The sequence below is a fragment of the Strix aluco genome, chromosome 1 (genome assembly GCF_031877795.1).
Source record: "Strix aluco isolate bStrAlu1 chromosome 1, bStrAlu1.hap1, whole genome shotgun sequence".
Classification (NCBI taxonomy): domain Eukaryota; kingdom Metazoa; phylum Chordata; class Aves; order Strigiformes; family Strigidae; genus Strix; species Strix aluco.
The window spans coordinates 19,527,956-19,544,818 of NC_133931.1; the positions used below are offsets into that span (position 1 = coordinate 19,527,956).

Below are 16,863 nucleotides of genomic sequence, written 5' to 3' on the forward strand. Positions count from 1 at the left end.
TGTATAGTTTCTGACTTCCGCTTATGAGGAATTAATTACATACTGCAATTACGCAAGGGATTTGGATCTCCTATTCCTGACCCTTTATTATTCAGGGCTTGTCAGGACTACATGCTGAAAAAGTAAAGGATAGAGGATTTATTTATGTTCTTCCAGGTTTTATAAATTTGTTGCTTTACAATCAGCTAATCAATAGTATATTATTCCAAGAATTTTCTTGAAAGCTTATACATTTGCTTTAGGAAGCATCTAGTTTGGACTATTTTCACTATTTGTATGTGTTTTAGTTACAATTCTGACAGTAGCAATGGGTCTAGGGGGAGGGGAGGTGGGGTTGGAGAAACGGAGAAAGGCGGCTTTACAAAATAAGACTATTTTAGGTTTTCTGTGCTAAAAAAGCTTTATGTGCTTCTGCATGTGTATTCTAATTTCAGAAGATCAGTTAATGTAGCTATACAGGAAGTAAATGACATATTTGGTTTCACTGGAAAATAATTACCCTGGATTATATTTGGTTTTGGTTTTAATTGTTTACTCACATCATCTCTTGGTGTTGGGAAGAATATCTCTGATAAAGCTTGATTGTACAAACAGCTTTAAAATGTGTTTTCACAACACATTCTTCTAATTTCTTCTACAGTGTAATTTAATGTAAAATATCATAATTAGTTAAAGTTGAAATTGGAATGGGTAGCACTCTCTCCCATTATGACAGGTATATTTTCTTCTCACTTCTTTGTTGATATTCTAGGGTTCTTTTTAAGGGCCATGACTTGGGGAACAGTAATTTATTAATTGCAGAGGTACGGAAATCCCTCCTGTGTGGTGAATATGAATAATGATTTTTTTATGCTGAGTGGAATTAATGCTGTTGGTTTGCACATATCAACAGTGATTAGGAGACTAATTGCTAATTATACTGTCATTTTGCAAGCATTTTGTATGACTGGATTTTTTATTAATCAGACAGTATAATCTTGCACTGTTTCCTATAGCCACTTTTATGTTAATAGCCAGTATCTCTAATGGGGTCAGTTCTGAGCCATTTAGTGACTATCTGATTAATGGTATTGTGGTAGCTATTGCGCTGATTGCACTGCAAAATGAACTACTGTTTGCAGTAATTGGTGTTCTGACAGAGTAGAATAAACTACTGCTTCTTCAGTAGATGTTAAGTAGATGCTAAAGAAGAGTGTAAGAAATCTAAGGTGAGGACTGCTGCATAGAGTTGTGAATGGTCCCTGTTACAGGGGTGGATGGAAGTGAAATACTGGAAATAGCTTTGCCCTGTTTCTGAGCAGAAAGGAGAAGAAAGTGGAAGCTGAAAAAGTAGGAACTAAAATACCTGTTGCCATGAGAAATACTAGCCTTGAGGTGCTTTACCCATACTCCGGGTTTGAAGGCTAATCATCGTGGGCTGACAGAGTTTACTTATAACTTTCTAAAGCAGAGGTTCTCAACCTTTCCTTCACCACAGACCCCCTTTAAATACCTTCTGTGGGAGCGGACCACCAAGACTTAATTCAAGATTTAAAGCACTAGACTGCATCAAATATTTATTTCAGTTTTCTCATGAAGGATCTTCAAATTTGGAGAGAAAGGGAAATGAATTAATTTGTTAATGCAACACTCATAATATCTTTATTGCAATGATTCCATATGAATTTTAAATAATAGCATCAACACTCTTCTTGCTCAAATGGCCCATATTATGGTATTTTAACATGCTAATTCTGAATTTGATGCCAATTTTTACATGAAAATTTGATGAAAACTTTTTACAATTCTTCTCACCTCCCCCCTTGTTTGTCTGTGTTCAGTCACCATATATTTTTGTTTATGGGTCCAGGGCCACCACTTGGAGGAACAGATTTCAGCCCCGTTGTGGCCCTAAAGAGGGTCATTGGGTTAAGAAAATGTCTTTAAGAGAAAAACCACCTAGTTAAAATAGGTCCCACCAAGCATACTAGCACCGAATATATTAGCATGTCAGGGCAGGAAGGGGAAGGGGCTTGAGTATGAGAGGAGCATCGAGGGGAGGGGACTGTGAGAGAAGAAGGCGCAGTGCTTGCTGTGGGCCAGACCATATGTTTCTGGGCTGGATGTTCTCCACCCCTGCTTTAAGCCTTCTCAGGCCCCCTGTGATGACATTGCAGCCCCCCCAGGGGTTGCGGACCACAGATTGAGAACCAGTGTTCTAAAGGATTTTGCTTGCTGTGTGAAGTTTGAGATAAACTTCCTGCGGGGAAGCTGAGGACCCTGGGATGACTGTAGTGGAGAGTTAACTGGAACTCCAGTCTGTCTGAGACTATTTGCGGAAGGATGGACTAGACCTCTGCTAATGTCTTTGCTAAAACTTGAGGATTTTCTGTGTTTTGAGATGTTGGAACTACAGGTCCTTGGTCTCTACAGATATGGAGTAGGAAGAAATTGCTGTAGCTAGTTCAAATAAAAACTTGGTTAGTCTTAGAAGGATAATCTCAGTTCTGATTACTGGTAGCTGAGGAGAGGATTTCTATGTGGAAAAATCTTGCTCAAGTGGATGACTGTAGGTAGCATGCTTCTTGTCTTGAAGAAGGTACCATTATAGTGAACAGCTGTTCTTTGTAGCCTCTTTCAGTTAGAAAAAACTTAGTCTGAAATTTTGACGGGATGGACATTCCTTGAGATTTCAACCTCAGTGGGAGTACTAAAGACTTTTTTTTTTTTTTTTTTTGTAACGACCATGTATTAATTCTACTTTGTACTGTTTTAATCCTTTTCCTTGCAAGTGTTGATAGCTTGGTTCAGAATTTAAGGCTGTGGAATCCATGTAGTTAGACAGGATATTTCTTTTGCCTGTTTTTTTTCTTGGAGTTACCATAGAGCAGAGTTTTTTTTCCCCTCACTGTAATACCATGTACGTATCAGGAATGATTTGTGCTCTTCCCAAGTAGACTTGAAAGTATGTTTTACATTGTTGTTGCATGTGTGTTTCATCTTGGGAGGGTTATTGACAAATTGGATCTTAACACATGATGGAAAGAGACAGTATAGGTGTATTGGGTTTGCGTGGCCAGCTTTTGATAGTGGGGGGGCTACAATGGTGGCTTCTGTGAGAAGCTGCCAGAAGCTTCCCCCATGTCTGACAGAGCCAATGCCAGCCGGCTCCGAGACAGACCCACCACTGGCCAAGGCCGAGCCCATCAGTGACAGTGGTAGTGTCTCTGGGATAACATATTTAAGAAAGAGAAAAACTGTGCAGCTGCAGCCGAGGAGAGGAGTGAGAATATGTGAGAGAAACAGCCCTGCAGACACCATGGTCAGTGAAGAAGGAGAGGGAGGAGGTGCTTCAGGCACTGGAGCAGAGATTCCCCTGCAGCCCGTGGTGCAGCCCATGGTGAGGCAGCTGTGCCCTGCAGCCTGTGGAGGTTAACGGTGGAGCAGATCTCCACCCGCAGCCCGGGGAGGAGCCCACACTGGAGCGGGTGGATGCACCTGAAAGAGTCTGGACCCCGTGGGAGGCCCACGCTGGAGCAGGCTCCTGGTAGGACCTGTGAACCCATGGAAAGAGGAGCCCACGCTGAAGCAGGTTTGCTGGCAGGACTTGTGATCCCATGGGGGACCCATGCTGGAGCAGTCTGTGCCTGAAGGACTGCACCCCGTGACAGGGACCCACACTGGAGCAGTTTGTGAAGTCCTGCCTGTGGGAAGGACTCATGTTGGAGAAGTTTGTGTAGGACTGTCTCTCATGGGAGGGACCCCACACCGGAGCAGGGGAAGAGTGTGAGGAGTCCTCCCATGAGGAGGAAGAAGCGGCAGAGGCAATGTGGTGAACTGATCGTAACCCCCATTCCCCATCCCCCTGCACCTCTCAGAGGGAGGAGATAGAGAAAACCAGGAGTAAATTAAACCCAGGAAGAAGGGACTGGTGGGGGGAAGGTGTTCTAAGATTTGGTTTTATTTCTCATTATCCTACTCTGCTTTGATTTGTAATAAATTAGTTTCCCCAAGTTGAGTCTGTTTTGTCCATGACAGTAATTGCTGAATGATCTCTCCTTGTCCTTATCTTGACCCAAGAGCCTTTCGTTATATTTTCTCTCCCCTGTCCAGCTGCAGAGGGGAGTGATAGAGCAGCTTGGTGATCACCTGTCTCCAGCCAGGGTCAACCCACCACAATGGGCCACTGTAAATGGTCATACTTATTACTTGATCACAGTGAGTGACTGTAGTGGCCTTCAGTGTGAATGACCTTTCCAAGTTTATGGTGAAATTTTAAACTATGTATACATAATGTATTTTTCTTCAAATAAACCAGACCTATGGACTAAGGAAGGAATAATTATTTTTAAATTATTAATTTGAACTTTATTAAATAATAAATAAATAAATGTTAAAATGGTGTTTTGTTTTTCTTTTCCCCCCAGCTGTAGCAGAAGTGAAACTTCGTGATGATCAGTACACCCTTGACCACATGCGTGCTTTTGGCATGTATAATTATCTTCACCTTGATTCCTGGTACCAGGATAATGTCTACTATGTCGATCAGTTTGGAAGGGTTATGAATCTGTCAGTGACTCTGGTAAGAATAAACTTTTAAAAAAAATTATTAAATTTGAAAAGATGGGGGGGTAGATAAGGTAGAAAATCTGTCAAGTAGGACCCGAATGCAAAAACTGGGGGAAGCTATTGCCAGGAAGACAGGTAGATTAACAGAAATGCAGTTCACCAGGAAGGATGAAAGGATTTTAACTGAGGTTTCCAACATGTTTTCGTTAATAATATTGCATTAGTATTGCAGTAGTGTTGCATCTGCTTCCATTATGGGGAAGATAGATACGGTGACAAGCTGAAGAAAAGAGTAGACACTTCTAGTTGCTGGCTCTTTCTCCCCTGCCTTACTTGTTGGTTGTTTGCTAATTTGAAAATACAATCATTGCAGATATAAGGATTTGATTGACAGCCAGCTGAACATGAGCCAGCAGTGTGCCCAGGTGGCCAAGAAGGCCAATGGCATCCTGGCCTGTATCAGCAATAGCGTGGCCAGCAGGGACAGGGAAGTGATCTTACCCCTGTACTCGGCACTGGTGAGGCCGCACCTCGATTCCTGTGTTCAGTTTTGGGCCCCTCACTACAAAAAGGACATTGAATGACTCGAGCGTGTCCAGAGAAGGGCAACAAAGCTGGTGAAGGGTCTGGAGCACATGTCGTACGAGGAGCGGCTGAGGGAACTGGGGTTGTTTAGTCTGGAGAAGAGGAGGCTGAGGGGAGACCTCATCGCCCTCTACAACTACCTGAAAGGAGGTTGCAGAAAGCTGGGGATGAGCCTCTCTAACCAAGTAACAAGTGATAGGACAAGAGGGCATGGCCTCAAGTTGCGCCAGGGAAGGTTTAGACTAGATGTCAGGAAGTATTTCTTTACAGAACGGGTTATTAGGCAGTGGAATGGGCTGCCCAGGGAGGTGGTGGAGTCCCCATCCCTGGAGGTGTTTAAGAGTAAGGTTGACATAGCGCTGAGGGTTATGGTGTAGATGGGAACTGTCAGTGTTAGGTTAATGGTTGGACTAGATGATCTTCAAGGTCCTTTCCAACCTAGTTGATTCTGTGATTCTGTGCAAGAAAGAAGCTGTATGCGTTAGAATTAGAAATGCAGGCATTTATGGACTAATAGCTTAATCTGGGAGGCAAAAAGATGCTGGTGGCCCTGATCAAACTTGAAATGGAGTGTGAGCAGGCTAGGCCAAGTCTGAAAAACATGACAGTTTTCTGCTTTTATATTGATACTCTTAAGTAGTGAAACTTTCTTTTTCTTTTGAGCCATTTTGATGCATGGATGCACTAGTTTCCGTTACAAAGCTATTCTTCATTCTGGAGGGAAAAGACATGGCTCTATGGACACTGTTTCTGGTACATGCAATTGTGCTTGGTCATTAAAGAGTAAAAGACTCTGAGGAAAAGAAGATACCCGTTGTCATGCTACCAAAAATTTGGCTTGTGTCCTTGTGCAACAAAAGAAAACAGGGTGATGTGTGACTTTTTTTTTGAGAGAGAGTGTAGTTTACTCTGCAGGGTTCTGAGGTTAGAAATTATGAGACCAGGGCTAAGCTGAGGAAAATCCTGAAATGGTAGTTCTAGATTTTTCAGGAAATGCAGGTTTCCAGAGGATGGTAGGCTGAGAACCGAAGCTGCAAGATAGTTCCTTTACTTTTCATAGAACATAGAAGCAGTTGGACCCTTTGGCAGACTCTTGCTGAAACAGAATAATCTTCTGGGATTTCTTCCAAATCTTTTGAGATCATCTTGATTCCCAGTAGGAACATCTGAAAGAAAGGAGCTTGTCAGAGAAAGCTGCCTGTGAACAGTGGCTTGTTACAATCTCATTTTTTGTGTCTTTTCCTTATGGTTCGTTAACCTTGGCTGGCTGCCAGACACCCACCCAGACACTCTCTCACTCCCCCTCTTCAACGGGAAGGGGAGAAAATAAAACAGAAAAGCTTGTGGATTGAGATAAAAACAGGAAGCTCACTTACCAGTCACCATCACAGGCAAAGCAGACTTGACTTTTGGGAAATTAATTTAATTTATTGCCAGTTAAAACTAGAGTAGGATGATGAGATACAAAGTCACCCAAAGCTCCTACCAGGCAGCTTGCTCCCACATGGGTTTTCCATGGGCTGCAGTGTGGATATCTGCCCCACTGTGGTCCTCCATAGACTGCTGGGGGACAACCTGCATCCCCATGATCTCCAAGGGCTGCAGGTAAACCTCTGCTCCACACCACCATGTTGGCTGGCAGGCTCAGCTCTGCCCTGTGGCGAGTCCATTAGAGGCATTGGAAGCAGCTGTGTCCAGCATGGGGCAGCCCCGGCTGCTCCTCACAGAGGCCACCCCTGCCTCCTCACAGAGGCTCCCCACTGCCAGCACAACATGGACACCCAATACATTCCTTTATTAGAAGGGTACTAAAGTGCGTAAATTTCTTTCTTAGCAGATAAACTAGATAAAGGATTTTACAACAGGCACTAATTTGCATTTTTATGCGCAGTAAATTGAAATAATAAATATTTTTCCATAGAACTGGTGGGTCCATTGTAACCTTCAAGAAAATAACGCTTGTTAATACCTTGTCACGAGTTTCAGTTCAACTGGACTGTGAAATAAGTAGCTGCCATCCTGTGTCCTAATACACAATACAGTGCTGTTTTGCAAAGGAAACATGTTTGCATATGTATAAAAAGGAACGTGTGTTCAGAAACATCAACGAGGTGTCTCATTACAACTGTGCCTGGCCATATATTAGTTAAATGTGTATTACAAATAATATTGTTTTCAGCCAAGTATAGCTTACAAGTCAGCAACGGCCACAATTAAAATTAATGTCAGTTGTTTTTAAAACAGAAGGTGGAACCAGGTTAACATGCTTATCCTAAATCCAAAGTGGAAGAACACGTAGGCTTTTTAACACATAATTATTTCTAGTTCTGCCTCCTGTTTTGGTTGCAACTTTGATTCTAATATGGCAGTGTGTTAGTTATCCATAAATCATGAATTATCCCTGTAACTTAGGTGTTTTAAATCATCTGCAAAGGCAAAAAGTATAGTTAATACCTTGCGGCTTGCTCAAAATCAGATATAATTGAAAAAGAAAAGTGATCAACATAAGCAGTTTTTCCTAAGTCAGTGGATTCAGGTGGGTTTTTATACCACGTTGAAAAAACTGTTACCCTGACTTGGCTGGAAATAATACTGTATAAAAGCTTTAACACTCTTCTATTACAGCTATTGCACTTCTTTCGTTTAATAAGCCATCATCAGTACTTTGTTTTAAAGACCCACTGAGTAGTGTAGTGACAGGATTACTGAGTTGGGTTCTTTTGATCTTTGTGGGGTTTTTTGCGTATTACTTGACTTTTTTAATTGCTTGATGTTTGTAATACCAGAATATAACTGGAAAATATTCAGAGTTTACTCCTCCAGCAGTTAAATATTTGGACTTGATTTCTAGACCTTCAGCTCTTCTTGCAAAGACAACTTTGTTTCTTTTCGTATTCAAATAATAGAATAGAGAAAATGTGGCAGCAGTAACTCTTCTCACACTTCATTAAAACCCTTAATGGTATCTATATTTTCATCTTTCTGAATTCCAGTAAGAATTAACTGTGGCATGCTGTTTCCGTAACTATCAGTTAACTTCAATTCAGAACAACTATCAGTGGCACCAGAAACAGCATGGGAATTCTGTTTGAAACAAGTCAGAATAAGGAAGCAGATAAAGTGAAGAACAACAAATCTTTTAGACACCTATATCAGGGTTTTAAATATTTGTCTCTTTGCTATTCAGAATGCTGGGTGTGGACATTTTTGCTCAGAGAGATGTGTCAAACACCTAGGTATTTTGATTTTCCATAAAAAGGAGGTTTTGCATTTGTTATGGCTACTTCATGAAAATTGCAATATAACTTACGGCTTTCACTTTTTCCTTTCTCTTTTGGTATATTTTGTCTTTTCTTATTCCCTATCTTTTCCTTGGAAAACTTGTTCTAAATCTCTTATGAAATACCACTTCTTTGTACAGTATGACAAACTGTTTGTAACTTTGGAACAACACAATTTCTTAATAGAACTTAAAAATTTTAATCTTACAGGCACGCCAGAGAAGCTAAGTAAAATTTCACTGCTTAGCTTAAATAGTTAAGACATGCTTACTTAAATGGAGCCTGGCACGGGGGAGTCAAGAACAGTACAGGGAATTTTTAAACTTGCAGTTTGCATTTTGCCTCTCGTACCTGCTCACTGGCTGCCTTATTCTGAGCAACTAGAGTACACGCTAGCTTGGTCTGCCTGACTTTGCCTGTGGAGGAGCTGTTTGACCAGAATTTTTACACAGAGTAGAAACCTGGGTTGCTTAAAAGGCTCAAAATCAGGGTTAGTGTCACAGGCAGCTGAGGCAAAGGAGCTGCTTAAAGGAAAGGGGTGGTTGTAATGGTGAAGACACACAGATGAAATCTGAAATAGCCAAACAGAATGACAGAGGCCAAAAGGAAGCAGAGTATGCTCTCAAGAAATATAGAAGTGTGCAGAGCTGGAATTAAATGCCAGTGGAAAAGATGAGGGAGGCTTTCCGGGAGATTTCTGGGATGCATTGACTATGACTTTCTTCTCCAAGGGATAGAGGAGCCAATGAGGAGAGGGGCTATGCTGGACCTTGTTCTCACCAACAAGGAGGGGCTGGAGGGGAATGTGAAGTTCATGGGCAGCCTTGACTGCAGTGGCCATGAAATGGTGGAGTCCAAGATCCTTAGGGCAGCAAGGAAGGTGCACAGCAAGCTCCCTACCCTGGACTTCAAGAGAGCAGACTTTGGCCTCTTCAGGGATCTGCTTGGTAGAGTAGCATGGGATAAAGCCCTGGAGGGAAGAGGAGCCCAAGAAAGCTGGTTAATATTCAAGGATCACCTCCTCCAAGCTCAGGTGTGGTGCATCCCGACAAAGAGGAAGCCAGATAAAAATGCCAGGAGGCCTGCATGGATGAACAAGGAGCTCCTGCACAAGCTCAAACAAAGAAAGGAAGCCTACCGAGGGTGGAAGCAAGGACAGATAGCCTGTGAGGAATACAGAGAAACTCTCCCAAGAAGCCAGAGATCAGGTTAGGAAGGCCAAAGCCCTGAAAGAATTAAATCTGGCCAGGGACGTCAAGGGGAACAAGAAAAGCTTCTATAGGTACGAAGGTGATAAAAGGAAGACTAAGGAAAATGTGGGCCCTCTCCAGAAGGAGACGGGAGACCTGGTTACCTGGGATATGGAGAAGGCTGAGCTACTCAATGACTTTTTTTGCCTCAGTCTTCACCAGCAAGTGCTCCAGCCACACCACACAAGTTGTGGAAGGCAAAGGCAGGGGCTGGGAAAATGAATAACCGCCCACTGTAGGAGAAGATCAGGTTTGAGACCATCAAAGGAACCTGAAGGTGCACAAGTCCATGGGACCCGATGAGATGCATCTGTGGGTCCTGAGGAGCTGGTGGATGAAGTGGGTAAGCCACTATTCATCACACTTGAGAAGTCATGGCAGTCCGGTGAAGTTCCCACTGACTGGAAAAGGAGAAGCAGAACCCTCATTTTTAAAAGGGGAAAAAAGAACACCTGGGGAACTACAGGCCAGTCAGTCTCACTTCTGTGCCCAGCAAGATCATGGAGCAGACCCTTCTGGAAACTATGCTAAGGCACATGGAAAATAAGGAGGTGATTGGTGACAGCCAACATGGCTTCACTAATGGCGAATCATGCCTACAACGGGATTACAGCATTGCTGGATAAGGGAAAAACAACAGATGTCATCTACCTGGACTTGTGCAAAGCATTTGACACTGTCCCACATGATATCCTTGTCTCTAAATTGGAGAGACATGGATTTGATGGATGGACCACTCGGTGGATAAGGAAATGGCTGGATGGTCACACTCTAGTTGTGGTCAACAACTCAATGTCCAAGCAGAGAGCAGTGACAAGTGGCGTTCCTCAAGGGTTGGTGTTCAGACGAGCACCGAGTAACATCTTTGCTGGAGACATGGACAGTGGGATCGAGTGCACCCTCAGCAAGTTTACTGATGACACCAAGCTGTGTGGTGCGGTCGACAAGCTGGAGGGAAGGGATGTACCATCCAGAGGGACCTTGACAGGCTTGACAGCTGGGCCTGTGCAAACCTCAGGAAGTTCAACAAGGTCAAGTGCAAGGTCCTGCACATAGGTCAGGGCAATCCCAAGCACAAATACAGGCTGGGCAATGAGTGGATTGAGAGCAGCCCTATGGAGAAGGACTTGGGGGTATTATTGGATGGAGAACTGACTATGAGCCATCAGTGTGCACTCGCAGCCCAGAAAGCCAACCATATCCTGGGCCACATCAAAAGAAGTGTGAGCAGCAGGTTGAGGGAGGTGGTTCCCCGCCTCTGCTCCACCCCTGTGAGACCCCACTGGGAGTAATGTGTCAGCTCTGGGGACCCCAACATAAGAGGGAAGACATGGACCTGCTCGAGCAGGTCCAGAGAAGGCCACAAAGATGATCAGGAGGCTGAAGCATGTCCCTTATGAGAACAGGCTGAGAAAGTTGGGGTTGTTCAGCCTGGAGAAGAGAAGGCTCCGGAGAGACCTTAAGGCGCCCTTCCAGTACTTAAAGGGGGCTTACAGGAAAGATGGGGAGGAACACTTTAACAGGGAGTGTAGGAATAGGATGAGGTTTGAAACTTAAAAGAGGATAGATTTAGATTAGATATAAGGAAGAAATTCTTTACTGTGAGGGTGGTGAGACACTGGCACAGGTTGCCCAGAGAAGCTGTGGCTGCCCCCTCCCTGGCAGTGTTCAAGGCCAGGTTGGACAGGGCTTTGAGCAACCTGGTCTAGTGGGAGGTGTCCCTGCCCATGGCAGGGGGGGTGGAACTAGATGATCTTTAAGGTCCCTTCCAACCCAAAGCATTCTATGATTCTGTGACTTGGGAGTGAAAGACAGTTAAATAAACTAAGAATCTTTGCAGAGAGGTGAAGGAAGATGAAGAACTGGGTCTGAAGAGAAGCTGCATCTAGTTTTTTCTTAAAAAAACTGCATTGCTGTCATTTATACCTAATTTCAGTGAGTAAACCCAACTTCTGTAAAAATGACTGTAGTTGGTTTAGGCAGTTCTTGCTAGTATAATACATGATTGTAGTATCTCAGCATCCGCTCATACTTCTGAAGTAGGGAGTTACTGTTAACCCCTGTTACCCAGCTGGTGAACAGTGAAATAGTAAGTCAAAAAGCAAATCTGACAGAAGCATTTTGAGGGCAGGCTTTATTTCAGCTTCAAGTAAATCCATCCTTTTTATTGTTGGACTGAGATTAGAGACTTTTCTAATAAATGCCTGAAGTTAAATTAGTGAAATTGCCTATTGAGAGGGAGGATTTGTAATGTGTAATTAAGATTATTTTTCACTTTTTTAGGAGATATATCAAGTCTTGACGTTAGTGCTCAGCACTGATAAATCTGTTATGAGCTTTAGAAGATTAAATGGTTGATAGTTGATAATTTTTTTTAATGTTACATCCAAAACTATTTAAAGCTTACTGTTAAGATTCACTTGAAGGCTAACAAAAGTGTGGTCTTCCATAATGTTACATAGTATAGCCCTGTAAACCGCTGTTAACAGGAATGATGCTGCTTCATTCCATGTAAGATGCATGGGATTTGGTGGGGGTTTTTTGTTTTTTGGGGTTTTTCCCCTAGGCACAGTAGTCATTGTAACATAGCTAGTTACAATGGAACATTTTTATTGTGGAAAACACTGCCTTTCAGTGAAAGCTTAAAATTAAGTAAAAGATGAGGAAGCCAAAACTATTTGTATCTAGTGTTTGTGGGATTTTTATTTGGTTTGTTTGGGTTGTGGGTTTGTTTTGGTTCTGTTTTGGTTTTTTTTTTAGTTCTTTCACTTTCCCCTCCTGAATGTGTTATAAATTAGTGGAATAGTTCAAGGGGCATAGTGATACAACTGAATCTACAAAGTGACCCTGAATGCTTCCAATAATTAAAAAACAAATTTGCATCTTCTCCATTGCAGGTTTCATAATAGCCCTTGTGCCTTTTTGTAGTACACAGTAATCTCTAATACAAGTTCAAGCAGGCCCAAAAGGCAAGCAGACTATCTGTTTGTCATCTGGTCTTTTTTGCTGTTGCTTATTAAAACGGTACTTACCCAAATCCAATTTCTCTTGCTTACCTTTGAACATGTTTTAAATGCACATCTGATTTTAATAACATCTGGAAAATATGAAGTATTTTAAATCCTCTCAAATACAGGATTTTCAACAAACGGGGCCACAGAATGCTTTGCATGCACAAATGTGCTCTTTCTGTATTGCATACACATGTACCAGGGCAAAAAACTGTTTTTAAAGATGATGCCTTGTATGTATATTTTTGACTGCCTTATTTCATAGATGAGAATGAGTGAGTTTCTTTTACTAGAAGTAGATATGTATAGAGATGACTTTCTCCCCCAAGGTATCCATTGCTTGAGTGAAAATCGAGGGACAGGAGATGCTTAGAAAATATTATAAGAATTTGTGGCTGAAATTTTAGGGCTTGTAATGAGACGCTGTTTTAATCTGATACTTTTTCACTGCTATTTCTTAATCTCATGCCCACCCTTACTATAATAAGAGTGCATTTTGTGTGGCACAGAATAGATAACTACTTGTTTCCCCCCCTTAGGTTTTCAGTACAAAAATAATCTTCTATTTGTTTGTGCTTCCTTTTACGTACTTGTAAATATCTTCAGAACTTTCCCTGTGATGTTTTTCTTTCAAATCCCGTTTTTCTATTTTTAAAGATATATTTCTACTTCAATATCTTTTCATTTTAGTGACACTAATGCTGAGTTTTAGTAACAAGGGAAGAATTTCCTTATCGTTAAGCAGAGTTTTTTTGGTTTGTGGAGCTTCTAAAATAATTGTGGATCAACTGACTGGAAATGAGTCTAGTGAAATAAAACTGAAAATAGTTTAATTTGCTCTATGACCATTAGTTATGTTCTCAACATAGTCTAATTGGATTAAGAAGATAGATTGAGCCTAAAAAGGGAAATGTTGATCTGTGAAGGCCGGTCAGGCACCTTTTTTTCCAGAGGTGACTATTTATTCAAATATATGTAGGTGCACTAGCCTACAAACTATCTATGAAACCTGTTGTATCTAATTTTGTTTCACTTATGATATATGTATAAAACTGTCTGCAACATGAGGGGAAAGGACCATAACTTCATGAGAAATGTTTCTTTAAGATACAGAACAGAAACAACAGGAATTGGTTCTCTTTGTTATTACTGGAAGACCTTTTTGGAGACCTCAGATCAGATCCTGAAGTCTGTGAATCAGTACAAGGGGCAAGGTGGTGAATATTTCTTTTTTAATTATATTGTTAATGTCCACTATTTGTTTTAGAATCACGGAACAGCCTGGCTTGGAAGGGACCTCGAAAGATCATATGATCCAACCTTTCATGGGAAAAGGAACCTAGATGAGATTATCTAGCACCCTGTCTAGTTGTGTCTTGAAAACCTCCAGTGATGGGGACTCTGCCATGTCCCTGAGGAGGTTGTTCCAGTCATTGATTCTTCTCGCTGTAAAAAAATTCTCTTATGTCAAGACAAAACCTCTCCTGATGCAACTCTTACCCAATGTCCCTTGTCTTTTCTATGTGATGTGACTTCTTGTGAAGAGAGAGCCTCCATCCTCTTTGTAGCCACCCTTTAAGTACTCTGATGAGGTCCTCCCTGAATCTTCTCCAGGGAGAAAAGACCTAACTCCTTCAGTCTTCCCCCATAGGGCAGGTTCTCCAGCCCTTTGATTGTCTTCATGGCCTTCCTTTGGACCCTTTCCAGTCTGTCCATGTCTTTTTTCAGCTGTGGGGACCAGAGCTGGACACAGTACTCCGGGTGCAGCCAGACAAGCACTGGGTAGAGTGGGATGATCACATCTCTATCTCTGCTAGTAGTGTTCCTGCAGATGCAGCCCAGGATCTGATTTGCCTTCATTGCTGCAGTGGTGCACTGCTGACTCATGTTCAGCTTGCTGTCCACCAGGACTTCCAGGTCCCTTTCATCAAGGCAGCTCCCCAGACACACAGACCCTAGCCTGTACAGGGCTCTTTGGTTATTCCGTCTCAGGTGCGGGCCCTTGCACTTGTCTTTGTTTATCTCCACAATGTTCTTGCTACCCCACTCTTCCAGGCTACCTGGGTCCTTGTGCAAGATGGCTCTCCCTTATGACATGTCTACCTCATTATCTTGTTTAGTGTCATCAGCAAATGGGGTGAAGGTGCTTTCATTTCCATCATCCAGGTAATTTATGAAGTTGTTCAACAGTGTGGGGCCTGGTATCAAACCCTGGGGAACCCCACTTGTGACAGACTGCCAGCCCATTTTATTTAGCAACTACTTAGGTCAGTTGGAAAACTTTAAACAATTAAGTTCTCTTTCAGTTATTTGAAAGATTATAGAGATGTGACCATGATGTTGCTGAATCTCCAGTTTGCATCTTATGTTTTTCTGTAAAAATATTTTGTTTGTGTCCTTAATACTGCAGCCTGATTTACTTTGTAAGTAGCTGATCAAAATGTATTGCTGATAAAGCATGTCCTGACCATTTTTTAAACTGTGATACCAAGTTCTTTTTAAATCATAAAGATTTGGTCAGGTCTGTTTTTTTCTAACAAGTGTCTTGGATATTTAGAGATCACTTCAACTCAGAAAAGGGAAGTAAATCGTAGTGAATCAGTAAAGGCAGTGGCATTACTGGCATTCTGCAAGCCAAATGAGCAGAGAGTTACAAAACCTAATTCAGCAAAGAAAGGGCTGTATGTGAGAGTGAAGGCACAAGATAAAGAGTAATCGCTAAAAGATATCCTAGAAGACATGCCTTTGTACTTAATGACAACAATTGGAAATTCAATTTACAGCACAAAAGCAGTTTCTTCTGTTAGAATTAGCAGGAAATTAAGAAAGCAACACAGAGCTAAAGTGGAGAACAATTGCTAGAAATATAGATGAAATTGGTAATATTCATTTTGCACTATTATTCAATCAGGCTGATTTGTGTGAAGTTTACACAGCAACAAATAGTGGATTTTTCTTTTTTGTTTTGGTAAAATTTAGTGATATATATTGTTTTTTAAAAATCCATGTCTTTATTCTTCACTGGGGAATTACATCATCTGTGCAGTTTGTTCACTATAGCATCTCTGTTTATTCATGCTGAAAAACTATCCATGCTTGTAGTTTGGCTTAAAAAATAAGATTGCAGTGTGCCACTGATAGAGTATGCTAACTAAATTTATCCTGATGTGTAGTATAATCATAATTATGGATAGGAACGTTATTTGCAAATATTATATGAATTAGTACAGCTTTTCTTTGCTAGCTAATCACAGTTGTTACTTCTCTAACTTACTGAATAAAATGACCACTCTAGGAAAGCTGAGAAATTATATGTGAGCTTGAATATACCAGTTGTTTAAGTGAATAGGCTAAAATTCTTTTTAATGTAGAAGTTTTTATGAACTAGTTTGAGTACAATTCTGTGGCTTTCATTTCTTTTAAATCTCCACATTTTTACTGGGACTAGAATTATGTGAGATAAGTGATTAATTATATGGGGTTGCTAGGGAAAAAGAAGTGAAAAGCCTTTTTTTAGTGCAAAATGTAATTCCTTTTTTTAGTGCAAAATGTAATTAGTGCTGTAAAAGGGAAGGAAAAAATAGAGTGCTGAAATATCAATTATAGAGCACTCATGTTTTCAGTAAATAGAAACCAAAGCAATAATGAAATTCTACCACCTTTTCCACATATGTGGGAATGATGCTTGCTACCTGCTTTTTCCCAAATACTCTCAACTGCACAAAGAAACTGATGAATTGCTGCTGAGATTTGTTACTCTTAATCTGTCTGTAATACTTACTGAGATTGATAAATACTTCATAAGGTCTTATTGTGTGACTGTTTGCTTATAGGACACTGCTCTACAGAAACCAAGGGAAGTCTTCAGGCTACCTACAGACTTGACAGCTTATGATAATCGCCTTTGTGCCTCCATACACTTCTCATCTTCCACATGGGTTACCCTTTCTGATGGTACAGGAAGACTGTATTTGATTAAATCAGGCAAGCGTGGAAACAGTGCATCTGAAAAGTGGGAGGTAGGTCTTGCAATAGCATATTCAAGAATTGTACATCTACCAAACAATTCTTATTCTTGCATTTCTAATGAGAATTGCATGTATGTAATGTTGTGAAGAATTAAGCTTTAAATCATAACTCTGTATCACTGATACTGGATTGTGTTCAAGTATAAAAATCACTGATTTT

At 41.3% G+C, this 16,863-nt stretch overlaps 1 protein-coding gene across 7 annotated transcripts in view; it reads left to right on the plus strand.

The window, feature by feature from the left end:
- NUDCD1 (NudC domain containing 1) overlaps positions 1-16,863 on the plus strand; it is a 62,785-nt gene that overhangs the window by 7,660 nt on the left and 38,262 nt on the right. For 6 of the 7 annotated variants that reach the window (XM_074809519.1, XM_074809976.1, XM_074809679.1 and 3 more), the window contains 2 exons: positions 4,407-4,561; positions 16,509-16,694. In XM_074809519.1, coding sequence (XP_074665620.1) covers positions 4,407-4,561; positions 16,509-16,694 — 341 coding nt within the window. Of the gene's footprint in view, positions 1-667; positions 3,572-4,406; positions 4,562-16,508; positions 16,695-16,863 lie in introns of those variants that run through there. The other variant, XM_074809594.1, reaches the window with a different exon arrangement.